The following is a 13,626-nucleotide window of genomic DNA, read 5'->3' as shown; positions in this document are numbered from 1 at the left end:
AGCAGAGAATCAGATGCTCAAACGAGTTATATTTGTGACCCCAACAGCTAATAAGCTAAACTTAGATTTGTAAATAAGCAGGCAGTTTTCCAGTATGAAGCTGAAAACATTTACAGAACACAGCCCTTTCTGGCAACATTATCAGCTGTGATCTCTGAGCTTCAGCAGTGGTCCTTTGAGGCTTGCCGGTAGTTGTTTGGGGCTCCCCAGTCATCGTTTGAGGCTCACCGGTGGTCGTTTCGGCCTCTGCGGTGGTCATTTTAGGCTCGGCGAGTGTCGTTTGAGGCTTGGCAGTGGTCGTTTTGGCCTCTGCGGTGGTCGTCTGGACCTTGGTGGTGGTTGTTTTGGCCTCTGCAGTGGTTGTTTGTGGCTCAGGGTACGTGTACTGCAGAGGTGAAAGTTTTTAATCATACTGAGCCTGAACTTGTACCAGTTGAAGTTTGGTTTATCGACACTGAACATAAAGCATAAAAAACCCGTGATTGATAATCACATGTGCTGATTGATTGAGGACGTCCGTCAAAGCGTCTCCTGTTTGTGTTGTGATGTCACTGCTGCAGCTCGTGTAATGTAGAAACCTTTTGTTAAATATTGACTTCAAATTGATTCAAACCCGAATCCAGAAAAGTTTAGTGAGGAACAGAAGTGGCATAAGCAGAAACACTCGTGAGGCCGACGTGTGTCTGTTTCCCGTCTCGTGGTTCTGCTCCAAACGGAGGAAGATGAGAAGGAGACTGACTGTTTCCATATTTACAGATCAAGTCGTGCGTGCAGGAGGAGGAAGCCACAGAGAGGAAACACTTCATTCATCCTCCGCCGACACTGCATGTGTTCTCTGTCTGTGCCGCAGTGTGGACGTCCTCAGATCGCCTCCACACGGAAACCTGTGTGTGTGTTCGTGTTTGTCATCATTATTTTTAGGTGAAGAATCTTGAGGCCTGTACTGAGTTTCACACACAGAAAAAAAGAGGCGACTTGCGTATGTGTGTTTTTGTTTTTTCTTCTTTTTAAACCGCCTGGTATGGGACCATGTGACGGTCACGCCCAGAAACCCTGATTGGCCACTGCAGCCTCTGGACCGGGTCTGATCTGAGCTGCATGTGGATGGAAGACCAGGCCCGGATCCAGACCGGTTTGGACCGATGCAGTTGCATCGGTCAAATTTCTTTACGCATCGTTTGTCATCGATAAAAAAAAAACTTGAACACAGCTTTTCGGTGGTTTTCATGTCAACCTATAGTCCGTAAATTATACATTTTTTTTTCCGAGTTTCAGAGTCATACGGACGTACAAATAAAGGCAGATATTCAGGGTTTGGTCTGCAGCGGCTCTGTAATCAACCGTTTCTGCAGCGCGACTCCACTTTGAAGCCGTGAACCATTGAAGCAATGCTTCGATCCACTGGCTCATTGGTTCTTTGATTCGCTGCTCTTCAGAAGCGGTAGGTCCGCTTCTTAACTCCTCTCAAAGCCATTAAAATACCGTGAGTCACTTTTGTGTGGATTAAAGTCACTAACCAGGACTCTTGTCTTGTTGCAGTTGAGAAACGAGAATCGTTCTCCGTTCCGTTGGCACAGCTCCACACGCTGTGCGTCTCTCTGCCGTGACAGAGTCCGGTTGGAATTAATAACTTCAAAATGAATTGCCGCTTTAAATAAAATGACACCTCTTTCCAAACGTAATACAGACAAGAAACTACAGTCGACTAAAACGTTTTTTTCCTCCCAAAATGAGAAGTGCTGTATTCTTTATGAATTACATCCTGATGTGCAGCACAGACAAAAACTACAGATTTTGTTTATTCCTATTTATGTCCAGAGATTGAAGATCCACCATGTAGAGTTTATTATGTCCAAAGTTTAAGGATCCAGTGACCAATTTCATATTTATTTACTTTAAGAATCAATAAAATGTTCAATTTCAATTCAATTTCAGTTTAATCGGCTTATAAAGTGCCAAATCACAACAAAATCTAAATATAGTAAATTGTGATATGTGTACAATTGTGATGTATTTGTTTTAGTATATTTAGTCATGGACATAATGCATATTGACAGGGACATGACTGCCCCTCCCTGAGCCTGGTTCTGCTGGAGGTTTCTTCCTGTTAAAAGGGAGTTTTTCCTTCCCACTGTAGCCAAGTGCTTGCTCACAGGGGGTCGTTTTGACCGTTGGGGTTTTACATCATTATTGTATGGCCTTGCCTTACAATATAAAGCGCCTTGGGGCAACTGTTTGTTGTGATTTGGCGCTATATAAAAAAAAAAATTGATTGATATTGTTACCTGCTGGACTGTTTCTAATTTTGATTGGTATCAATGGAAAATGTCTTCTGTGAACTGTCTGTACCTCAATATATTATTTTTAAGAATATATGCAGTCATCTTTTTATTGATTGTATCATTTGAAAAAATCATATATAGATTCAGGTATAATTGAAAGATTTTGGCAATAAATTTGATCCTGTTTAGAGTCAATTTATAGTGTTTTTTTTAGGACATCATATTTATACAAATATGAAGTGTTCACTATGGTCCATGAAGTATAATAAATATATTAAAAGAAGTGTGACAGTGTATGTTGTACACGAATAAAAGATTGAAGATTATTGAATAACAAGACACGTACGATTTTTATTTTATTATTTGGCAAAAATGCATCTGTCAGATTTTCACTCTGGATCCAGCCCTGAAGACAACCATAAAACCAACATGGAAACGCTCAAATCTGTTGTGTCTGTTTGTTTGCAGGTGAAACACAACGGCCTCATCCAGGAGATGGATCATCCGACAGCAGGACACATCACTGTCCCTGGTCAGTGTGTCCACGTCTCTGTCCCTGAATGTCCTCTCACATCCATGTGTTCAGTGATCTTTTCCAGAAATGTTTTCACCTGTGTTGGTTCGGTGTCTGCATGTATTTCACATTCATACCTGAAGATCCTGCGGAGCCGCGACCACGTGTCCACAGAGACCCCGCAGCTTGACATGTTGGACGGATCTCAGTGTGTTTCCACTCACAGGAAGCTGTTTTGTCTGCCACTGCACATTTGCAGTTTCATCACTCTTCATACCGGAGTGTGTTTGCAACCCAGCAGGAAGTTCTTGGTAATGAGCTCTGTGTGTTAGGTTTGGCTCTGATCCCGTTCGTACCTCCGTGGAAGGGCTCATGAGGATCAGTGACTGCGGGGTTGCTCAAAGGCTTTCCACTGGCCGTCGTAGTGTTTTGCGGGACCATCAATCATCATCAGCATGATAGATTGTCCTCGTCTGTCTGATTTTTAGCCACCTCAAGAATGATCAATGGATAATTTGAGAAAGACTAAATCCTTCCAGGCCAGAGTTTGTTTCTGGGTTCTATACCATGAAGTGGATAAGGGGCCGAGACTCTACCTGGACAGGACACCATCCATCAACAGTTACTACCCACGCCACGTACAGCTGGGTGGACTGAGTCAAGGACACACACAGGTAGTCCCAAGTGGACACACCTGGAACTGAACCTGAACCAGTTTGGGTCTTTTTCCACAACTTCATCTGCTGTGCACCAAGGAAAACCAAAGGAGTCTCATCCAGGCCCTGAGGTCCATCAGAACACTGCTGATCCCTGGACACCATAATCTGAAGCTGATGAGACTACCGCCCCCCCTGAACAGGACGTCTGTCCATCACAGGTTCTTCCCCAGCAAAGGCGGGTCCCCACTGAGGCTGGGTGGACTGAGACGATGCATGTGAAGTGTCTTGTCCAAGGACATAGGTGACCTGAACTCGACCAAAGTCTACATGTTGGTAGTTCAAATTGGGGTTACGACATGACCTAAAATGAATATGGCGGTATTTTCCCACTGAGCCGATCTGTCCCACAGTCTTAAACAACGCCATCGTGTCCGAGTGTCCTGGCTCTCAGCAACATTCCTTTCTCTGCTCGCCACTTTCCTCTCTGAGTGTTTAGTAAACAGCATCAAAGAAAAGTTGATCTGTTCACTCAGAGTTAATGAATCTGCTGGAACAAAAGGCGTCCATTTCTGGAGCAGATATTACATAACGTCAGCCAGAAGAAAGGCTGATGGAGGCGTGAACACGCCGCTAATGGTGACCACGGGGTCCCCTTCAATTCAGATCAGCACCTGACACCGACTTTAATAATATGAATTAATAAGAGTTTGTTTTGTCGCTGGAGATACTGAGTTTTGATTTTGGAAAGAATCTGGATTTGCATTCTTGAGTTTTTTTCAATATCAGCTGCTGTGTGGTGATACCATGACCCTGACGAATCCAGATCCGAACTCAGACTCAGCTTCTTTAAAATAATCATCATCTTGGCAGAAAGAAGATTTTGCTCAGATTTCCTTCAGTTCTTGGTTTGATGTTGGATGCTGCTCCTCCATCAGTTGGACCTGTCTTATCTGGATCAGGAACTTTTTGGGTGGTGGGAGGGGGCTAGTAAAAGTTTGAGTGGACAATGTGGCGTTCATACTGTGTTTCTGAAACTATAGCGCCATCTGGTGGTGGTTTGATTTGACAGTTACACTTCATTTCACTTCCTGTCAGTTTCTGTTGATTCCTCTTGTGAATCCTGATGGAACTTTCCTGTGAGGCAATTCGGTTTCAACATTCAGGCTCTTTTGATTGTTGAAATGGGTCCAAAGCTTTTGTTTTGATGTTGAAAAGTCCAGATGGACCGCCGGACAGAATTTCCAAATCTTCCAAACTTTCCAGTCCAACACTTGTGAGTCTTGTATTTTGATTGGTTCAATGTTCATTCCAGATGATTTTTTTTTAATCGACTGACCAAAGTTGAACTTCATTTCATTATTTCTTGCATTGCTGCACACGTGACAACAGCAACAAAGACAAAGGCATCGAAAGGAGAATGTTGCCCAACTTTTTGTCACCAGACATCATCAGAGAACCTGATGAACCTGAAAGAGCCAAAAGTGATGATGAGTTTGAATTACAGCAGCTCATACCGCCAAGAAGATTTACAATATAGTATAGTATCATGGCAGCGGCTTTATGCCCCCCTTCCCCTCAAAATTAAATTATGTCACAAAAAAATCTATTTCAAACAAACCATGACAGTGAAAAAACACAGCAACTATGACAATGAGGAAATGTTCCGCCTCTGATGGTCGCGGCAATCTGGTGTGTTTGTGTGTGTCCGCTGTCGCCCAGTTCAGGAGGACATATGTACGACATATATGTATGATTCATATGGCTTCATATGTACGATTATAAATAAGTAGTGTTTATAAAAAAAATGTATAAATATAATTACTAAATTACTGGTTCCAAACACTATGCTAGCTTGTCGCATGCAGCTGTCATGGTTGCCAAGCAACAGTGGGTAGCGGCAGGATGTAGCAAAGTGTTTTTGTGGGCTTGATGGTCTCATTTCAGAACGGTTTGTTCAGCCTTTGCAGTCTCTGAAGGCCAGATCTTTGTAGGGTGCAGCCTTTGAATGATGCTGCCCCTGATCGGGGACACAGCCTGCAGTCTGCATTGGATTGTTGCTCGTGTTGTTGTTTTTATCCACATTAGTTATTTTGTGAATCCACACAAGAGGTTTGTTTGTCAGTTCAAAATGCTGCAGCCAGACTTTTGACAGGAAGCAGAAAGTTCAACCACATTACAGCCATTTTCTCTCTCTTCACTGGCTTCCTGTCCTAGTGAGATCAGATTTTAAGGTTCTGCTACCAGTCTATAAAATTGTTCACAGACTGGCACCATCCTATTTGGCCGATCTAATTAAACCCTACGTACCGGCCTGGGCTTTACGCTCTCAGGGTGCAGGACTACTTTGTGTCCCTACGGTGAGTAAGAAGTCTGTGGGTCACAGAGCTTTCTCTTATCGTGCCCCTGTTCTGTGGAATGATCTCCCTGCATCAATAAAACAGAATCTGTGGAGACTTTCAAGTCGCAATTGAAGATGCATTTGTTTTCTATTTTACATGATTAACATATTGTTTTACTGTGCTTTTTATTCTTTTTACTTTTTCCTTACTTTAATTACGCTCTTTGATCTTTTGGTTTAATTTGTTGTTGTTTTCTGTGAAGCACCTTGAGGCGACGCTGTGGTGATTTGGCGCTCTATAACTTCAATCAGTTGAAGTTGAAATTGTCAGTGTGAACTGACAAACAAACAAACTGCTGAGATTCCTGCCGGGTTTCTCTGTGTTTGAATCAACGTGTTGGATGGAGTGTGTGCTGAGTGATGAACGGATGAAGCCATGTGATTACATAATTGTATTCCTTAATCATTTGCATTAACGCCCCTAATGGCACACACACGCACGCACGCACACAGCGAGTCATCAACACTTGTTGAGCCGCTGAAGAGGAAAACACGTTGCTAATGGGGTGAAAATAGAAGTGCTGTTCATCAACACACAGTCATGCATGAAAACACACACGTGCAGCATGCACGTGTGGCCGCACACGCGCACACACACACACAGCCGATTGTGAGAGTTCAGCTCATTAGTGATGTTCTTTAAAAAAGTAATTGTTGTACATTTCCAAAAATAAACAGTTTGTTCTTTCTGTTTGCTTCACTTCCTGTCCTACTTCCCTGAAGCGCACCGCTTTAACCGTTATCTGCCAAACAAGTAACAACAACCAACACCATGACCACCGCTGCTCACACGGCTTTTTCCCATCATGCCTTTGTGCACAGAGTTCTTGACCTCCTGTCTGCCTGCTACTGTGTTGGTCCAAACCAGTGCTTCCTTGCTGAGGCGTGGAGTCCACTCAGCCCTGAAGATGTGTTGTGGGATCTGACAGCAGGTCCTTTCATTCCTGTTAGCTGGGGGTGTGGCCTCCATGGATCGGACTCATTTCATTGGATTGATCTCTGTGTGATGCAGCTTCCTCCCACTTCCAAAGACATGCAGGTTTGGTGTACTGGTGGCTTCAAACTGACCGTTTGTCCATGTCTATGTGGTCCTATGATGGACTGGCATTCTGTCCAGAGTGAACTCCGCCTCTCTCCCAATGACTGCAGTCAGGATGAAAGATCACCAAACAGGATCAAAGCTCAGGTTCAAAGGTGAGTTGTTAACAATGCAATCAAAGGAACAACACTAAGAATGAAGACCACATTAAGGAGCTTCCCTGAGAGGTCATGTTGGACCATGGTGGACACCTATGCCCTGAGAACCTTCTAGTCTGATGAGAGATTAATAAGGAGTTTGATCGTTTCTGTGCTGATCGATGATTCACGTTGTTGTGTAGCTGCTGTGTGAACATGGCGGATACACAAATTAAACCAGTTAGAATATGTTCAGTGGCATCTGTCCAAGTGCACTCACGTGCACAAACAAAGTGGACCAGGTTGGGTTTGATGAATGAGTGAACGTTACTGAAGATCTGAAGTTGGTTCAAATCCAGACTGTGTCATGATGATTACTTTAGTTTTCAGTGTTTTACACACAACACAGGACATTCACGCAATTGCACAAGATGTTCACACAATCGCACGAGACGTTTACACAGTCGCACGAGATGTTCATGCGTTCGCACAAGATGTTGACATGATGGCACGAGACATTCACGCAATCACACGAGACGTTCACGCAATCACACGAGACGTTCACGCAGTCACATGAGACGTTCACGCAGTCACACGAGACGTTCACGCAGTCACATGAGACGTTCACGCAGTCACACAAGATGTTCACGTAATCACATGAGACGTTCACGCAGTCAAGATGTTCACGCAATCACATGAGACGTTCACGCAGTCACACAAGATGTTCACGCAATCACACGAGACGTTCACGCAATCACATGAGACGTTCACGCAGTCACACAAGATGTTCACGCAATCACACGAGACGTTCACGCAATCACATGAGACGTTCACGCAGTCACACAAGATGTTCACGCAATCACACGAGACGTTCACACAGTCACACAAGACGTTCACTCAGTCACACAAGATGTTCACACAGTCACACGAGGCATTCAAGCAATCACACGAGACATTCACACAATCACACGAGGCATTCACACAATCACACGAGGCATTCACACAATCACACGAGGCATTCACACAGTCACACAAGACGTTCACTCAATCACACAAGATGTTCACACAATCACATGAGACGTTCACGCAGTCACACAAGATGTTCATGCAATCACACGAGACGTTCACACAGTCACACAAGACGTTCACTCAGTCACACAAGATGTTCACACAGTCACACGAGGCATTCAACCAATCACACGAGACGTTCACACAATCACACGAGGCATTCACACAATCACACGAGGCATTCACGCAATCACACGAGACGTTCACACAGTCACACAAGACGTTCACTCAATCACACAAGATGTTCACACAATCACACGAGGCATTCACACAATCACACGAGGCATTCACACAATCACACGAGGCATTCACGCAATCACACGAGACGTTCACACAGTCACACGAGACGTTCACTCAATCACACAAGATGTTCACACAATCACACGAGGCATTCACACAATCACACGAGACGTTCACACAATCACACAAGACGTTCACGCAGTCACACAAAAGGTTCACATGACGGCACGAGACATTCATACAGTTGCATGAGACGTTCACACAATCACACAAGACATTCACTCAATCACACAAGATGTTCACACAATCACACGAGGCATTCACGCAATCACACGAGACATTCACGCAATCACACAAGAGGTTCACATGATGGCACGAGACATTCACACAGTCGCATGAGATGTTCATGCAGTCACACAAGATTTTCACATGATTGCACATTGATGTTTCACGTCTGCGTTTTGCTGCACTCATTATTATTTTTTTCTTCTGATCATTTCTTCGTTGTTTTCAGGTCCAGCCGTTCGCTTCAGCAGCTTCGCCTCCAGCAAGCCGATGCCTCCTCCTCTGATTGGCCAGCACACCAAGAAGGTGCTGCGGGACACCTTGTCCTACAGTGATGACATCATCAGAATGCTGCTTGAGTCAGGGGCGGTGGCGCAGAACAAAGTCTCCTGATTGGTCAGAAGAGGGAGAAACCCAATCACGTTTTTAAACGCTCAGTACACATTTCTCCACGTCTTCGCGTTCAGTCACAACAACTTTGTTTTGTTTTTTTTAACTCATCAAATTCAGTTCTTCAGTGTGAAACTAAATTTGGAATCCAAAATCTAAACCATTATGAGGCTCGCCATCAGGCTGGCTCTCAGACGTCGCCCTCCAGTGGTGACCTGAGTGTCGCTGTGACGTCGCAGTGTTTGAGTTTAGTTTGACTTTAAAAACCAAAACCAGCATCAGGTTCGTTTTTACTGAACATAAAGACACTTTAACACTAAATCATCAAAGGAGACAAAAAAAAGGCTAGATTTTGTGTTTTTGAAAAAGAAAATCTGGGAATTCAGAATGCATCATTTTCAATGAAACAAACAAACAGAAACCCTGAAAACTTAAATCACTTTGATGAACATGATTTAAAGTTTGTGAACTGAATTTAAAATCCATCTGAGAAAGAATCTGTAAAATACTGAAAACACGGATCGCAAGTTATAAAATAAATCACAGGACAGATTTGACAGACGTGTTTAGAGCTGATGTTAAATCAGTCATGACCTTTGACACTTTGAATGTGAATGAAAAACCTGTTTTAATGCACTACTACTTTTAATATTTCTTGCTTTTTGTGGACAAAGCACTTTAAATTTTTATAAAAATTCTCAAATGTGCAACAGTTTGGTGTTGTGGACTTTTTGCAGTGTTTGTGAGATGGTTTATGCACCTCGCTGAATTACTGCAGTAAATTCAAATGAAAACCCGCTGCTGAGGGATGCTAATGCTAACATGCCGTAGCGACATTTGTCGATTGAACTTTGGAAATGGCAGTGTAGCAAACACTGAGTTATCACGTCAGTGCAGTGGTACAGTTATCGTAGGATTAGCTGCTTATAGTTAACGTGCTTCGTTTAAGTAACGGTGGTGCTGACTTTGCTCTCTGGACAACCAGAGAATTTCCAGTGTCCCCATGACATCGCTGGACATCATATCCTGCGCACACAGACACACTGGTCCCACGAGTGCTGTACGGTGCGCAGACAGTGTCAGACCTCTGTCCACCCAATTCTGGTGTTCATCAGGGGTGTGTTCTGATACCCCTGATGAACACCAGAACAGGTCCGCCTGCCTTCACTGCGTGTGTGTCATTTTGGACCACACCAGCTCGTCTGAGACAGACTGTCTTCATCCAAAGTGATCAAAGGGAATAATGTGATTATAAACCATCAGATGACAAAGTCAAACCTCTTAAATCGTTCTAAAAGCATAAACGACGCGATAATCGGTGAGTCGCTACTGACGCTCTGAAATGACAGAGGCGCTACAGCTGCTGCTTCTGCTGTCTTTTCTGATGAAATAATGCTGAATTTATGTGGAAATGATTGTTGGACAAAAGCTTCAGATATCTCTGACTGAGACAGATGATGACTGGAGGCAGTTTGAAGCAGAAATGAGGTGATAATCGGTGATCCGCGGCTTATGACGCATGTGCAATGAAGGCAGGGTGGACCGGTTTTTAGGGGGGACCGTTCAGTCGGTGACACCGGCACTGTTCAATGACAATAATCATAATGACAGTAATAATAATAGTTTATTTTTATACCACAGGTCAAGTAGTTCAGTGGTTCAGGACCTGATCTGCAAATATGTGGACCTGGATTTGAATCCTGTTCATGCCACCTGTCTGTGTCCTTGCACAAGACCCTTAGTCTGGATCGTCTCAGTGAACCCAGCTGTCAGCAGGTACTGACTGACAAAACCTTTATGACAATAGAACAATGCAGCAGTCAGTCCTGGATGTGACCAAAACCTGAACCAGGACTTCTGCATCAGATGGAGACAGAATAAGAGCAGCCTTTGTCACATCCCAAATACTTACATCACCTCAAGATTCCTCATGCTGCCACTGCCTTTAATAACCTCACCACCCAGCCGCAGCGTGAGACCATCAGATACGTTTCCCATCCTAACAGACCCACCGAGCATCATGTCAGTGTTCAGTGGCAGCAGCTTTTATGGCAACCAGTTCCCCATGACGACCAAATCAACCTCCAGCCGTCTCTTCACAGGGTCCCTGAGTCCCGCTGATAGTGAAGTGGATCACTGACACTGTGATCAGCAGCTGGGAAAGGAGAAGGACACGCCCATGTTTCACCTTGGTTACTTTGGAGAGGTGGGGATGGACCAGTTGTCTACCTGTGTGGTCGCCATCCAGGACCTGGGGCAGTTCTGTGCTGTGGTTAATGTGTAACCAGCAAATGCTCTCAGACCTGCTACTCAGAGGAAACTAACCTCTTTGAGCTTGTGGACTTCTTCTCATCTCATTGAATTTTGCTCTTTTGGTGACTCATCACATAGGAGTCGGGTATCGACCTTCTGCAGAAATACCACTGGAGGGTTCTTTTTTTCTCAATTTGCATAATTTTCACCGTTCAGGCTCCGTGGAGAGTAAACGGCTCATAATGAAATAAAAGTACACACTAACACTCCAGAATGGACGTTTCTGCTTTTTTCCTGAAGGGTGAGTTGAACCTTTTTGGTCTTCGGGGACACGAGTGGAGGTGTTGAACTGTTCCTGACGTCTTCTGCAGGAAACATTCTGGGAAATAAGTTTGAGAATAAAAACACGTCTGCTGCTCGGCTTGTTTATGACGTCCCCTGATCACCAATCAAAACATGTTCATGTGCCAGGAAATAAAAGCAAAAAGCCGTCCCGCTGATTGATTGGGTTTCGTTGACTCTTCAGAGGATTCTGGTGCCGTTTGTGAGGTGGACAGATTAACGCTGGAAGCAGGAGACACGTTTGACACGATGATTAATCGTTTGGTTTCCTCTCGGATGTGATGAAATGAATAACCTTCATGTTTACCAAAATCAAGAAAACGTGACGCATTTGGACAGCGTTGAGTCCACCGGGGGACCGGAGACTGAAGCGTCTCAGGTGTGATTCATCACACACCAGGACGTGCTGCAGGTTCTCCATCCAAAACACTCTCTGAAAACATTATTTGTTATAAAATCTGTGGTTGTCTTTGTCCACATCGGAGACTTTAATCCTTGTTTGATCCGGATGTGTGAGCTACCTCTTTCTTGCTGCCGTCATTCTGATAGTTATCTGCTCACTCGAACACCTGCTGTGGAAAAACCCTGTCTGGATCCTGAGTGTCGATAAGACTCGAGGCAGGATGTCCAGACGGCAGGCATAAATCCGCTGCTGTGTCTGAGTCCACCCCTGGGGTCTCCTCACAGTCGGACATGTTGGGAGAACCTCCAGAAAGAGGTGTCGGGGAGACAGATGTCCTGATGATTGTGATTCCTCGCTGGATGTCGCGACCCTTCAACCTGTCCCTGAAGTTGAGCCAGGTTTCAGTCCGGGCAGGTTGTGTTGACAGGTCAGGGTTAGAAGATGGAGCGTCTGCTCCCTGGTCTCCACGGCAGGAAGCCTGGCCTGTGTTAGCAAGGACACAGGAATGCCGTTCACTTTCAAAAAATCATAAAACGTCTTTGTGCTTCACACACAACATCTGTCACAGTGGACGAGAAGTCAACAGACCGACAGACATTCTGAAGAAACATTAAGACCAGAACAGCGTTTCAGTGATGACCAAGTCCAGATGTTCTCTTGAGAGGTGGACCTGAAAGAGAAGCGGCACGTCTGTGTCCTTACGTGAAACTGGATGGACACATGGTGGAAGCACACAGAATTCCTGTTGTTGACTGATGACATGAAAGTCGTGGATTTTATAGACAATGACCTCAGACATGTGACAAACAGGAAGTGCTGAAGGTCTGATGACACACACACACACACCCACCTGCTGAAGAGCACCTGTTGGTTGACTTTGGTTTAGATGGCAAATACCCATGGATGCACACACACACAGACACTCACCCACAGACCTACTCCCATGAACACCCCACACTCCCCTGGACAACAACAAATCCAGTCTAGCCCCCCCAGTGTTCACAGTCACTCCCCTAAATGTTTACAGTCACATTTTAAATTGTACTTTATTCATATGTTTGCATTCTTGTATACAGTACATATTTCATATTTAAAGAATTTTTTGTGGTGAATAAGATGTTTTTGTTGTTGCCTACAGTAGCTCTGTAGGAGCACCCCCAATTCCTTTGTAAACCCCCCCAGTACAATGACAGTAAAGACTATTGTGTTCTATCTCGTCACTGATCACGTCACAAACTAACCAGCAGAACATTTCACTTGGCCCCTCCCCCACCTGCCTGAGCCTCAGGGTCCACCTGGCTTTTGGATGGCGGTAGATGCTGTGTTGTGCGTCGCTAACGGCGTTCTTTTGGCGAGTAAATGTTAATTTGTGCTGAGAGTCCCACACAGGCGTCTTTGTTCCTTTGGCCGACATTGAAAAAACAGAGCTAAAAATTTAATTGTTTTTTTTTTTTGGTGTTTCATAGATGATGAGGACAAGAAGCTTCAACCCCCCCATCTGTCTCTCTCTCTCTCTCTCTCTCTTTGTCTGTCTGTCTCTCTCTCTCTGTCTCTCTCTCTCTCTCTCTCTTTGTCTCTCTCTCTCTCTCTTTGTCTGTCTCTCTGTCTCTCTCGCT

The 13,626-nt window shown here is 44.5% G+C and overlaps 1 protein-coding gene across 1 annotated transcript in view; it reads left to right on the top strand.

Annotated features, from left to right (window-relative positions):
- sugct (succinyl-CoA:glutarate-CoA transferase) overlaps positions 1-9,676 on the top strand; it is a 137,699-nt gene extending 128,023 nt beyond the window's left edge. The window contains exons 13-14 of the mRNA XM_034184309.1: positions 2,751-2,814; positions 8,852-9,676. Coding sequence (XP_034040200.1) covers positions 2,751-2,814; positions 8,852-9,015 — 228 coding nt within the window. The 3' untranslated portion in view covers positions 9,016-9,676. The remainder of the gene's footprint in view (positions 1-2,750; positions 2,815-8,851) is intronic.
- The last annotated feature ends 3,950 nt before the right edge of the window (positions 9,677-13,626 follow it).

This window comes from Thalassophryne amazonica, chromosome 1 (assembly GCF_902500255.1).
Source record: "Thalassophryne amazonica chromosome 1, fThaAma1.1, whole genome shotgun sequence".
Lineage (NCBI taxonomy): Eukaryota > Metazoa > Chordata > Actinopteri > Batrachoidiformes > Batrachoididae > Thalassophryne > Thalassophryne amazonica.
Note: the sequence above shows the minus strand (reverse complement) of the source record. Positions and strands in the feature narration are given on the sequence as shown.